The 12,856-nt window shown below is 38.7% G+C and overlaps 1 protein-coding gene across 1 annotated transcript; it reads right to left on the bottom strand.

Annotated features, from left to right (window-relative positions):
• Window positions 1-9,854: 9,854 nt before the first annotated feature.
• Window positions 9,855-11,581, bottom strand: LOC122686289 (elongation factor 1-alpha 1-like). The gene has a single exon (XM_043891472.1). It carries the CDS (start codon window positions 11,519-11,521, stop codon window positions 10,136-10,138), a length of 1,386 nt encoding a protein of 461 aa, XP_043747407.1. The 5' UTR covers window positions 11,522-11,581; the 3' UTR covers window positions 9,855-10,135.
• Window positions 11,582-12,856: the final 1,275 nt, after the last annotated feature.

Raw genomic sequence — 12,856 nt, 5'->3', positions numbered from 1 at the left:
GAGAATACTGAAAAGTGAGGTTAAAGGGGAGTAGTTAATCTTTTTGTTGTTGTTGTTGTTGAAGTATAATTGATTTACAATATTATAGTAGTTTCAGGTGTAGAGCATAATATTCAGTGTTGTTACAGATTACATTTCATCAAAATTTATTAGAAATTATGGCTCTAACTCTCTGTACTATAAATGTAATATTATTATTTGTCAATTTTATACATATTAGTTTGCATTTCTTAATCTCATACCCTTAATTTCCCCCCTCTCTATTGTTAACCAATAGTTTTTTTTTTTTCTATTTCTGTGAGTGTGTTTCTGTTTTGCAAATACACTCATTTGTATTATATTTTAGATTCCATATATAAATAATATCATACAGTATTTGCCTTTCTCTGACTTAACTAAGCATAATGCCCTCTAGGTCCAGTCACATTGATGTAAATAGTAAATTTTTGTTCTTTTTTATGTCTGAGTAGTATTCCAGTGTGTGTGTATGTGTGGGTTTATGTGTGTGTGTGTGTGTGCATGTATGTCACTTCTTTCCTATTCATTCATCTCTTGATGGGCATTTGGGTTGCTTCCATAACTTGGCTTTTGAAAACAGTGCTGCTTTGAACATCGAGGTACATAAACCTTTTCAAATAAGTGTTTCTGTGTGTTTTTGAAATATATATACCCCAAAGTGGAATTGCTGTATCATATGGTTGTTCTATTTTTAGTTTTTTGAGGAACCTCCATACTATTTTCCAAAATGGCTGCAATGATTTACAATCCTATCAACAATATACAATTATTCTCTTTTTTTCCACACCCTCACCAACATTAGTTCTTATGGGCTTTTGATGATAGCCGTTCTAACAGATGTGAGAGGATACCTCATTGTAGTTTTGATTGGCTTTTCTCCAATGATTGGTGATGCTGGGCATTGTTTCATGTGCCTCTTTGTCATTTGTATTTTTTCTTTGAAAAAATGTCTATTCAATTCTTCTGCCCATTTTTAATCTGGTTATTTTATTTGTTAATGTTCAGTTGTATGAACTGTTTATAAATTTTGGATATTATTCCCTTGCCAGTCACATAATTTACAAATATTTCATCCATTGTGTAGGTTGTCTTTTCATTTTGTTAATGGTTTCCCTTAGTATACAATTTTTTTTAATTAACCCCATTTATTGACTTTTGCCCTTTTTTCTTGTGATTTAGGAAATAGATGAAAAAATTATTGGTAAAATGAATATCAAGGTGTGTTCTGTCCATGTTCTTTCTCAGGAGTTCATAGTTTCAGGGCTTATATTTGGTCTTTAACCCATTTTTGTGTTTATTTTTGTATATGGAGTGATGTAGAGCTCTAATCTCACTTTTCTACATATAGCTGTCCTGTCCAATTTTTCAAGCACCAGTTATTGAAGAGACTGTCTTTTCTCCATTGTATATTGTTTCCTCCTTTGTTGTATATTAATTTACCCTGTGTGTATGTGTGGTGTGTGTGTGTTTTATGGGATTTCTATTCTGTTCCATTGATTTGTGTGTCTATTTTTAATGCCAGAACCATGCTACCTTGATTATTGTAGCTTTATAGTATAGTCTGAAATCTGGGATGATGATGTCTTCATCTTTGTTCTTTTTTTTTTCCCAAGATTACTTTGGCAATCCTGAGTCTTATGTGGTTCCTTCTGAATTTTATGATTATTTTTTTCTAGTCCTGTGAATATGTCATGGGCATATTTTTGCTGCTATTTGTTGTTTATTATTTCTATTTTATATTGCAGCATAGTTGATTAGCAATGTTGTATTTGTTTCAGATGTACAGCAGAGTGTTAATGTAATATATCTCATTGGTTCATGTGCAAATGTTGGCCTATCTTTGTGACACTGAAATAAACTCAGAATGATCATGGTCTTTTTTTATGTATTATTAGATGCACTTTGCTAATACTTTTTTTTGAAAATTTTTGCATATTTAGTCACCTAAGTTATTGGCCTATATATATATATATTTTATTTGCAGTGTTTTTGAATGCTTTTCATATCATGATAATGGTGGCCTCATATAATGAATTTGGGAGTGTTCTGTCCTCTTTAGTTTTTGAATTAGTTTGAGAAGATAGTTTTAGTTATTCTTGATAAACTTGGTAGAATTTTTTGTAAAGCCAAACACTCTATGGTACTGGGCTTTTGTCTGCTGGGAGGGTTCTTTAAATTACAGACTATTTTACTACTAGTGGTGAATTTGTTCAAATTATCTGTTTTTTGTTTTTGTTTTTTTTACTCAATTTTGGCAGATTTTATCTTTCTAGAAATTTGTCCATTTCTTATAGGTTGTCCAATTTGTTGACATTTAATTTTTTGTTGTGGTTTTTTATGATTGTTTTTGTATCATTGTGGCACTGCTTGTTATTTCTCCTCTTTTTTTTAATGTGTGTGTATGTGTGTGTGCATGTGTGTGTATCCTTTCTCTTTTCTTCTTGGTGAACCTCTATAAAGGATTATCAATTTTGCTTTTTTTTTTTTTTCAAAGAAAAACCCAACTTTTGAATTTAATGATCTTCAATCTTTATTATATATTTGTCTTTCCTGGTAGAATTTTCCAATTCCTGCACATTCTTCTTTCTTTTCAATTTAGAGAAGATCCTTCAACATTTCCTTTAAGGTAGGCTTTGTATTGATGAATTCTCAGTGTTAGTATTGATGAATTCTCTTAGTTGTTGCATGTCTAAGAAGATCTTTATCTTTCCTTGTATTCTAAATTATAATCTTGCTGGGTAGAGTATCCAAGTTTATAGGTTTTTCCCTTTTCACAATTTGGATATATCATGCCAGTCCCTTCTGGCCTGCAAAATTTATGCAGAGAATTCAGCTGATAGCCTTGTAGGGCTTCCCTTGTATATGACTCTTTGCTTTTCTCTTGCTGCCTATAGAATTCTTACTTCATCTTTAACTTTTGCCATTTTAATTATGGTATGTCTTGGTGTGGGTCTGTTTGGGTTCATCTTAGCAGGGACTCTCTATCTGTACACAGATATCTGTTTCCTTCTTTAGGTTTGGGAATTTTTCAGCCATAATTTCTTCAAGTACATTTTAATCTCCTTCTCTCTCTCTCTTCTTCTGGAACCCTTATAAAAATGAGGCTTATAATGTTTAATGTTATTCAGAGACCCTTAAATAGCTTTCATTTTTTAAAAAAATTGTTATTTTCTCTGTTGTTCTGATTAGATAATTACCATTTTTCTATTTTCCAGATCACTTATCTGGTCTTCTGTATTACTTAATCTGCTATTCATTCCTTCCAGTATGTGTGTATGTGTGTGTGTGTGTGTGTGTGTGTGTGTGTGTTATTTCAAATCTTAAATTTATTTTTAATTGGGTATTCTTTATATTTTATGATTCCTTGTGAAAATGGTCAGTATTTAGATTACTCCTCTCTCCTAATTCAGCTAACATTTTTATTACCAATGTTTTTAATTCTTTATCTGGTAAATTATTTCTATTTTATTGTTTTTTCAGGGGTTTTCTCTTTCTCTTTCAATTGAGAGAAGTTCCTCTGCCTTTTTATTTTGATTAACTTTCTGTGCCTCTGTCAGTTTAGGTGAAGCATTTACCTACTGTGGTCTTCAAGGTATATTCTTATGTGGGAACATCAATATGCAGACTGTGTGTGCCCAATGCCTTTGAAGGGAGGGCTGGATTTGACATGAAGTCCAATCACCTCTTTTCTCAGGGTGTTCTGGAAGATATCACCTTGGGGGTAGGGGGTAGGGGACTTGAAATAAAAGGGCTAGAACTGATGCTTAGTGTTAGGCTCCCTGGCCACCACTGCCCTATCAAGGGGTGGGATCTGTTCCCAAGTTGCTGGAGCAATAGGTCTAAGGGTTAGGCTCAATTTGGCTCTGTTCCCTTTTAATGTATGCTTTGTTTTGTTTTGTTTTGTCTCTCTCCTTGAACTAGGACTTTTGCCCCATAGGAAGGGAATGCTGAAGCTAGGGGGTCCATGTACATATAGACGTCTGATGCACTGCCTGTATAGGCATTTATGGCTTCTCTCAGATTTAGCCCATAGTTTAGTCTTTTCCACATCCTGGCCACCCTAGATCCAGCTTTGCACTATGGCATGGACTAAGCAGAATGGGAGTGTTCACTCAGCTTCAGCTGCGGTGGACTGGGAGGTAGTCATTAGAACCCCAGCAGCTGCTAGAGCCGACTTCTCTCTTCCCTGCCTTGGGGCAAGACCCCTTTTCTCTCATAACTGATCACTGTCACCAACTTCTGTTACTCTCACACTGGTTTGGAACCACTCTGCAGGGGAGGTGGGGCTCCTGTCATCTTTCTGCATGTGTTGAGGGGTGAACTGAGGCAGAGCAGCTGCCACCAGAAATCTGGGCTGCTTCTGTGGCACCACTTGAGTAAGTGGCAGCAATGGCCACCCATCACTCCTAGCTCCATCCTGGGACCATATGGCCCCTGTATCCCAAAGTTAAGCCTTTTCCTCTGTCTTGGCTACCCCAGTTCCAGTGTTGTGCTGTGAGTTGAGTGAGCAGACCAGGGTGCTAGCTTGGCTCAAGGTAAGACATGGCATGCGGTGATCATGGGGGATGTCTAGGGCAGACCTCTCTTTTCCCTGCCTCAGGGTCAATCCAGCACTGGGATGCTCCTCACAAGTGAAAAGTTTCTCTAGCCTTTCTGTCTGTCCCTATGGTCCTACAACCATCCATGGGGGCTGTCTCCTCTACATCAGCCCCCAGGACTAGAATGCCTAGTTGGTGGCTGTGTGCTCACTCACCCCTGAGATCTCCCTTTCCCTTTGCATTCCCTCTCACAAGCAGAGGTCCCAACTCAGTTGCTTTTCACTCTTTCCTACTTGATTATGCATTTATCTTTCTTAAAGCCTTGTTATGCAGGAGTTCTGTTGCTGGTTTCCAATTACTTTTCACTGAGGGTTGTTCCTCGTGTAGTTGTTTTTTTTTTTTTTTTTGGTCAGTGAAGGTGAAGTTCACATCCTCTTACTTCCTCTTGAAATAGTTAATTTTATGACAAAAAAAGTTAAAGAATTTCTTAACAATTAATAAAATGGTTGTCATGGTGTCCTTTTCTCCCAAAAGAAGTGCAATGAAATGAAAAATATTAGAGTATTTGGAAGAGCCACTCTTTTGAATTGTGCAAAAAGACAGTTTTCATTTTCTTTTAAAAATGTTTTTGAAAAACTTCTTTTAGTATTTGCAGAGTTTTTGGCAATAAAATTTCTAATTCTTAATGAATTAGAAATTAGTAGTTAATATTTGAACTTTGCTTTGCAAGAATATGGTCCCAGCTTTATTTACACAAGACTCTTTTCAGGGAAGTTTTTGTCTTTCCTAGCTGGGGCAGTTGTTAACAGAATTTCATATGTATTTTCTCTATAAAAAAATGTTTTATTTCAAATTATTGAAAATAGGTAGAATACGAATCTTTTGTTTCACTGAACTGTGCAGCTAGCTGAAAACAAAAACAAAAACAGAACAAATCCAAAGAACCCTCCTGGTGACAGAACTATGAGTGAGAGGGGATCAAAATAAGAGGCCACTGTTTCTTGTGTGCATGCTAATTCACTTCAGTTGTGTCCAACTCGGTGCAACCCCATGGAGTGTACCTTGCCAGGCTCCTCTGTCCATGGGATTTTTCAGGTAAGAATACTGGAGTGGGTTGCCATGCCCTCCTCCAGGGAATCTTCTTATCCCAGGGATTGAACCCACCTCTCTTACATTTCCTACATTGGCAGGCAGGTTCTTTACCACTAGTGTCACCTAAAAAACCCCAAATTATAGTGAATTAACCAAACCTGGACTAAAATGTGAAAGTGTTAGTCACTCAGTTGTGTCCAGCTCTTTGCAATCCCATGGACCATAGCCCACTAGGCTCCTCTGTCCATGGAATTCTCCAGGCAAGAACACTGGAGTGGGTTGCCATACCCTTCTCCAGGTGATCTTCCTGACCCACAGATAAAACCTGAGTATCCTGAATTGTCTGAGCTACCAGGGAAGCCCAAGGGGGAGATACATCTAAAAATCAGTCCCATATGGGAAATGACACAAGGCTTTTATATAACATATCTTAGTCAACAATGAAATCCTAGTGTTCAAATATTAAAAATCTGTAATGGTGAGAAAATACTGTTTGGATTCAAATGCATTTTTAAAAGATAAATTGTACAGAAAAATTATAAAACATAAATAAACTTGACTCCACATATAATGGTCAAAATGGAATAAAGTTTAAAAGCATCTGCTTCCGCTCATACTACAATTCTTATTGATGTACTGAGGCCAGAATACAACTCTGTCTTCACATTTGTAGTAAAACAAGTCCATTGTGAAATAACTAACAGCAGAATCTTTGTTGTAGGAGAAGGCTTGTTTCAATTGGTCACTCTGAATATGCAGATTCCCTAAATAGATCCTTTCTCCCCAAGGTAGCAAATATTTGATTGCAAGAAAAAGAACCCACCTGAGGTAAGGTTCAGTTCAGTCAGTTCAGTTCAGTCGCTCAGTCATGTCTAACTCTGCGACCCCATGGACTGCAGCATGCCAGGCTTCCCTGTCCATTACCAACTCCCGGAGCCTGCTCAAACTCATGTCCATCAAGTCGGTGATGCCATCCAACCATTTCATCCTCTGTCGTCCCCTTCTCCTCCTGCCTTCAATATTTCCTAGCATCAGGGTCTTTTCCAGTAAGTCAGTTCTTCACATTAGGTGGCCAAAGTATTGGAGCTTCAGCTTCAGCATCAGTCCTTCCAATAAATATTCAGGACTCATATCCTTCATGATCGACTAGTTGGATCTCCTTGCAGTCCAAGGGACTCTCAAGAATATTCTCCAACACCACAGTTCAAAAGCATCATTCCTTCCATAAATCTTTCTTTATGGTCTTACTCTCACATCTATACATGCCTTCTGTAAAAATCATAGGTTTGACTAGATGGGCCTTTGTTGGCAAAGTAATGTCTCTGCTTTTTGATATGCTGTCTAGGTTTGTCATAGCTTTTCTTCCAAAGTGCAAGCGAATTTTAATTTCATGACTGCAGTTACCATCTGCAGTGGTTTTGGAGCCCAAGAAAATAAAGTCTGTCACTGTTTCCATTGTTTCCCCATCTATTTGCCATGAAGGGATGGGACCAGATGTCATGATCTTAGTTTTTTGAATGTTGAGTTTGAACCCAGCTTTTTATACTCTCCTCTTTCACCTTCATTAAGAGGCTTTTTAGTTCCTCTTCACTTTCTTCCATAAGGGTGGTGTCATCTGCATATCTGAGTTTATTTATATTTCTCCTGGCAATCTTGATTCCAGCTTGTGCTTCATCCAGCCTGGCATTTTGCATGATACACTCTGCATATAATTTAAATAAGCAGGGTGACAATATATAGCCTTGTAGATAAAATTAAAAAGGGTGTGTTTCAAAACTAAAAGAGGACTATCCTGTCTATATACATCAAGTGCTCAGGAGAAATTGAAGCAGTTCATTCTCTGTTGAACTTAAACAAACACCCAGTATGGCCATTTGGTCTCACTTTTAATGTAAATCTCAGATTTTATTATTTAGAAATAAATGGAATTTTCTGTATCCCAAATTCAAATTTATAAGACATAATGTTATTGGCTTGGGTTGGATCAGAAATTGATCTCTGACCCAGTCAGCCATAGGCTAAGCCAGAATTCAGAAAGAATCAATGAGGGGAATCTTTCCGAGAGATAAGCAGAAGACAGAGTGGGTAGGGTAACGATTTGTCAGAGAGGACAATATAAAATAATGGAATTCCCTACCAGCTAGAGAAGAAATCTATTTTCTTGATGATAAGTGCTACTGAGGTGGGAGATAGGGAACCTGAGTTGATGTGGTAAAGAATCTTGACTCAGAAGAACTCTTATCTATTCAGCTGACTCTTTATCTATTCATCTAAGAACAAGAGGTTCCTTTAAGAATGAAGGCACAGAGGATGTATCAGTACCTCTTTTCTAAGAGAAGACAATTACCTCATTGTACCCCAGTGGTCTGGCTCTCAGGACTTAACATCTTTCATCTATTTCATTTAACAAAACCATATGTCTATACTAGCATACAAAAATACAGAAAAACACCTTGCTGTTTTCACATCTTGCAAAATACCATAGGCTTCCCCCGCAGCACTGACAGCCCTGGCTGCCTCAGAGAAGCCAGTTAGGGACTCAAACCCTAGCCACTTCAGTGCATTGTGGTGACATTTGACCTTGTCTCATCACCTGGGTATTGGTTAAAGGAATTCCCAACTATTTGTCTTACATGCACAATAGTGTTATTAGAATAGTATTCATGGACTTTGAGGGTGATAACTAAATCTAGGTTCCATATGCCAAATATAACCTGCCACCAGCTGGTTATAAATCTGTTCTCATCTCTCTGAGGAAGTCCTTTTTAAAATTCATGACTTAAAATAATTCCTTGTACACTGTGCATGTGTGTGTGTATTCATATACAGTTGTACTTAACCCACAGTGTTTATTCTACTAAATTATATTCTTTTAAAAAGAAATAAAAACTAGCAAGAGGATACATATGCAACAAAGGATATCCCTAGCTTTCATCCCTGACCTGTCATTACATTGCTTGAACTCAGACTCAGCTCCCAGAAGGATTAGACAGGTGGTCTATAGAATAATATATGTCATGCTTTTTTCCATAATTATTCCTCTGCTCTGCATCCAAGATAACTGGTCTAAGCTTGTTTGAGCTTCTTCTTTTAGCTGAGTTTTCTCCTAGGAGATTTATTGCATTATGAACAAAATATGAGGGAAGCATCATAATAAAATAAAACCCCTGTTGGATATTGAGACATAAGCAACACTACTTTGAAAACTCCCCAAAGGAAGATAACCCACAGAGGATAATCATTTTTGTGTTCCTCACATCAGAACACCAGGATTATGTCTTCCTTTTTTTCATGAAAAATGACAATGTCTGGTTGCAGGGTATCATTGATTATACATGCCCTGAAAATGAGATGGGCTCAATCCCATAAGCAGTAACAATGCCAAGAGTGGCAGCACATTTACTAATGGAAACAGGAACTAAGAATAAGGGGCAACTGTCCTAGAAAAGAGTTGCCAAACTGGAAAGAGGAATACAAATCATAGAACCCCAACATATTGTAACTGAGTTCTTTATGAAACTAAAACACACTGAGTGGAAAAAACAACATTGAAATGTCTTGGAGTCCTGATGTAACTGGTAACAAAATAGATAGTAGAAAAGTAAATGAATTCTAAAATTAGTTTTAAAACCTAATTTATTGCAGTGAAATAATATAAAAGAAAAACAGAATCATTAGTAGTCAATAGAAACAAAGATTAGGTATTTGATACAGTTAAGAGTGATCTTGTTATCGAAGCAGTCATTATATGGGTATATATATATATATATATATATTTATGTATCAGTTCAGTTCAGTTCAGTCACTCAGTCGTGTCTGACTATTTGTGACCCCATGAACTGCAGCATGCCAGGCCTCCCTATCCATCACCAACTCCTGGAGTTTACCCAAACTCATGTCCATTGAGTTGGTAATGCTATTCAACCATCTCATCCTTTGTCGTCCCCTTCTCCTCCTGCCTTCAATCTTTCCCAACATCAGGGTCTTTTCAAATGAGTCAGCTCTTTGCATCAGGTGGCCAAAATATTGCAGTTTCAGCTTCAACATCAGTCCTTCAAATGAACATCCAGGACCGATTTCCTCTAGGATGGACTGGTTGGATCTCCTTGCAGTCCAAGGGACTCTCAAGAGTCTTCTCCAACAACACAGTTCAAAAGCATCAATTCTTCGGCGTTCAGCTTTCTTTCTTTTTTTTTTTTTTTTTCTTCATTAAACTTTTTTTAATGGGTCTCAAATTCTGGGACAGATTTTTGGTCAAGTTGTTTTCATTAAAAAGAACTGATTTTAAAAACTAATAACTTAAACTGCCACACACAAAACATATGGCCCACAAAAACATTCTCCTTTCCTTCTGAAGGTTTTACGATTCATTGTTATCATTAACCAGTCTTTACTATTACACTTAAATGGCCAATTGAGATGAACAGTTCTGAGACCGTTCTTCCACCACTAATTAAGACTGGGGTGGCAGGTATTGGAGATAATATTCATTTAGCCTTCTGAGCTTTCTGGGCAGACTTGGTGACCTTGCCAACTCCAGCTGCCTTCTTGTCCACTGCTTTGATGACACCCACAGCGACTGTCTGTCTCATGTCATGCACAGCAAAATGGCCCAGGGGAGGATAATCAGAGAAGCTCTTGACACACATGGGCTTGCCAGGAACCATATCAACGATGGAAGCATCACCAGATTTCAAGAATTTAGGGCCATCTTCCAGCTTTTTCCCAGAATGACAATCATTTTTCTCCTTCAGCTCAGCAAACTTGCAAGCGATGTGAGCTGTGTGACAATCCAGCACAGGTGCATATCCAGCACTGATTTGGCCTGGATGGTTCAAAATCACCTGAGCTGTGAAGCCAGCAGCTTCCATGGGTGGATCATTTTTGCTGTCACCAGCCACATTGCCACGACGGACATCTTTGACAGACACATTCTTGACATTGAAGCCCACACTGTCCCCAGGAAGGGCTTCCCTCAGTGCTTCATGGTGCATTTCTACAGACTTCACTTCAGTTGTTACATTGACTGGAGGAAAGGTGACCACCATGCCAGGTTTGAGAACACCAGTCTCCACGCGACCCACAGGGACAGTACCAATACCAGCAATTTTATAGACATCCTGGAGAGGCAAATGCAAGGGTTTGTCAGTTGGGCGAGTTGGTGGCAGGGTGCAGTCCAGAGCTTCAAGCAGAGTGGCTCCACTGGCGTTGCCATCCTTACGGGTGACTTTCCATCCCTTGAACCATGGCATGTTAGCACTTGGCTCCAGCATGTTGTCACCATTCCAGCCAGAAATTGGCACAAATGCTACTCTGTCAGGGTTGTAGCCAATTTTCTTAATGTAGGTGCTGACTTCCTTAACAATTTCCTCGTATCTCTTCTGGCTATAGGGTGGCTCAGTGGACTCCATTTTGTTAACTCCAACAATTAGTTGTTTCACACCCAGAGTGTAAGCCAGAAGGGCATGCTCACGGGTCTGCCCATTCTTGGAGATACTGGCTTCAAATTCACCAACACCAGCAGCACCAATCAGGACAGCACAGTCAGCCTTGGATGTGCCTGTAATCATGTTTTTTATGAAGTCTTTGTGTCCTGGGGCATCAATGCTGGTAACATAATACTTGCTGGTCTCAAATTTCCCCAGGGAGATATCAATGGCGATACCACGCTCATGTTCAGCTTTCAGTTTGTCCAAGACCCAGGCATATTTTAAGGAGCCCTTTCCCATCTCAGCAGCCTCCTTCTCGAATGTTTCAATTGACCTCTTGTCAATCCCGCCACATTTGTAGATCAGATGGCCAGTCGTGTTAGACTTCTCTGAATCTATGTGCCCAATGACAACGATGTTAATGTGGGTCTTCTCCTTTCCCATTTTGGCTTAGGTTTAACGGTGGTTTTCACGACACCTGTGTCCTGGCTGCAAACCCGTTGCGAGATAGCTCAGCTTTCTTTATAGTCCAACTCTCACATCTGTACATGACCACTGGAAAAACCATAGCCTTGACTAGACGGGCCTTTTCTGGCAAAGTAACGTCTCTGCTTTTTAATATGCTGTCTAGGTTGGCCATAAGTTCCTTCCAAGGAGTAAACATCTTTTAAATTTCATGGCTGCAATCACCATCTGCAGTGATTTTGGAGCCCCAAAAAATAGTCAGCCACTGTTTCCCCATCTATTTGCCATGAAGTGATGGGACCAGATGCCATGATCCTAGTTTTCTGAATGTTGAACTTTAAGCCAACTTTTTCACTCTCCTCTTTCACTTTCATCAAGAGGCTTTTTAGTTCTTCTTCACTCTCTGCCATAAGGGTGGTGTCATCTGCATATCTGAGGTTATTGATATTTCTCCCAGCAATCTTGATTCCAGTTTGTGCTTCTTCCAGCCCAGCGTTTCTCATTATGTATTCTGCATATAAGTTTAATAAGCAGGGTGACAATATACAGCCTTGATGTACTCCTTTTCCTATTTGGAACCAGTCTGTTGTTCCATGTCCAGTTCTAACTGTTGCTTCCTGACCTGCATACAGGTTTCTCAAGAGGCAGGTCGGGTGGTCTGGTATTCCCATCTCTTTCAGAATTTCCCACAATTTATTGTGATCCACACAGTCAAAGGCTTTGGCATAGTTGATAAAGCAGAAATAGATGTTTTTCTGGAACTCTCTTGCTTTTTTGATGATCCAGCGGACGTTGGCAATTTGATCTCTGGTTCTACTGCCTTTTCTAAAACCAGCTTGAACATCTGGAAGTTCATGGTTCACATACTGCTGAAGCCTGGCTTGAAGAATTTTGAGCATCACTTTACTAGCATGTGAGATGAATGCAATTGTGCGGTAGTTTGAGCATTCTTTGGGATTGCCTTTCTTTGGGATTAGAATGAAAACTGACCTTTTCCAGTCCTGTGGCCAATGCTGAGTTTTCCAAATTTGCTGGCATATTGACTGCAGCACTTTCACAGCATCATCTTTTATGATTTGAAATAGCTTAACTGGAATTCCATCACCTCCACTAGCTTTATTCATCGTGATACTTCCTAAGGCCCAGTTGACTTCACATTCCAGGATGTCTGGCTCTAGGTGAGTGATCACACCATCAGGATTATCTGGGTCATGACAATCTGTTTTGTATAGTTCTTCTGTGCATTCTTGCTACCTCTTCTTATACCTTCTGCTTATGTTAGGTCCATACCACTTCTGTCCTTTACTGAGCCCA

Source organism: Cervus elaphus, chromosome 29, assembly GCF_910594005.1.
Source record: "Cervus elaphus chromosome 29, mCerEla1.1, whole genome shotgun sequence".
In the NCBI taxonomy this organism is placed as follows: Eukaryota; Metazoa; Chordata; class Mammalia; order Artiodactyla; family Cervidae; genus Cervus; species Cervus elaphus.
This window is presented reverse-complemented; position numbering and strand designations above follow the sequence as displayed.

Excerpts from the sequence above, each read along its gene's own strand:
- LOC122686289 (XM_043891472.1), bottom strand. The coding sequence starts at position 11,521 with ATGGGAAAGGAGAAGACCCACATTAACATCGTTGTCATTGGGCACATA.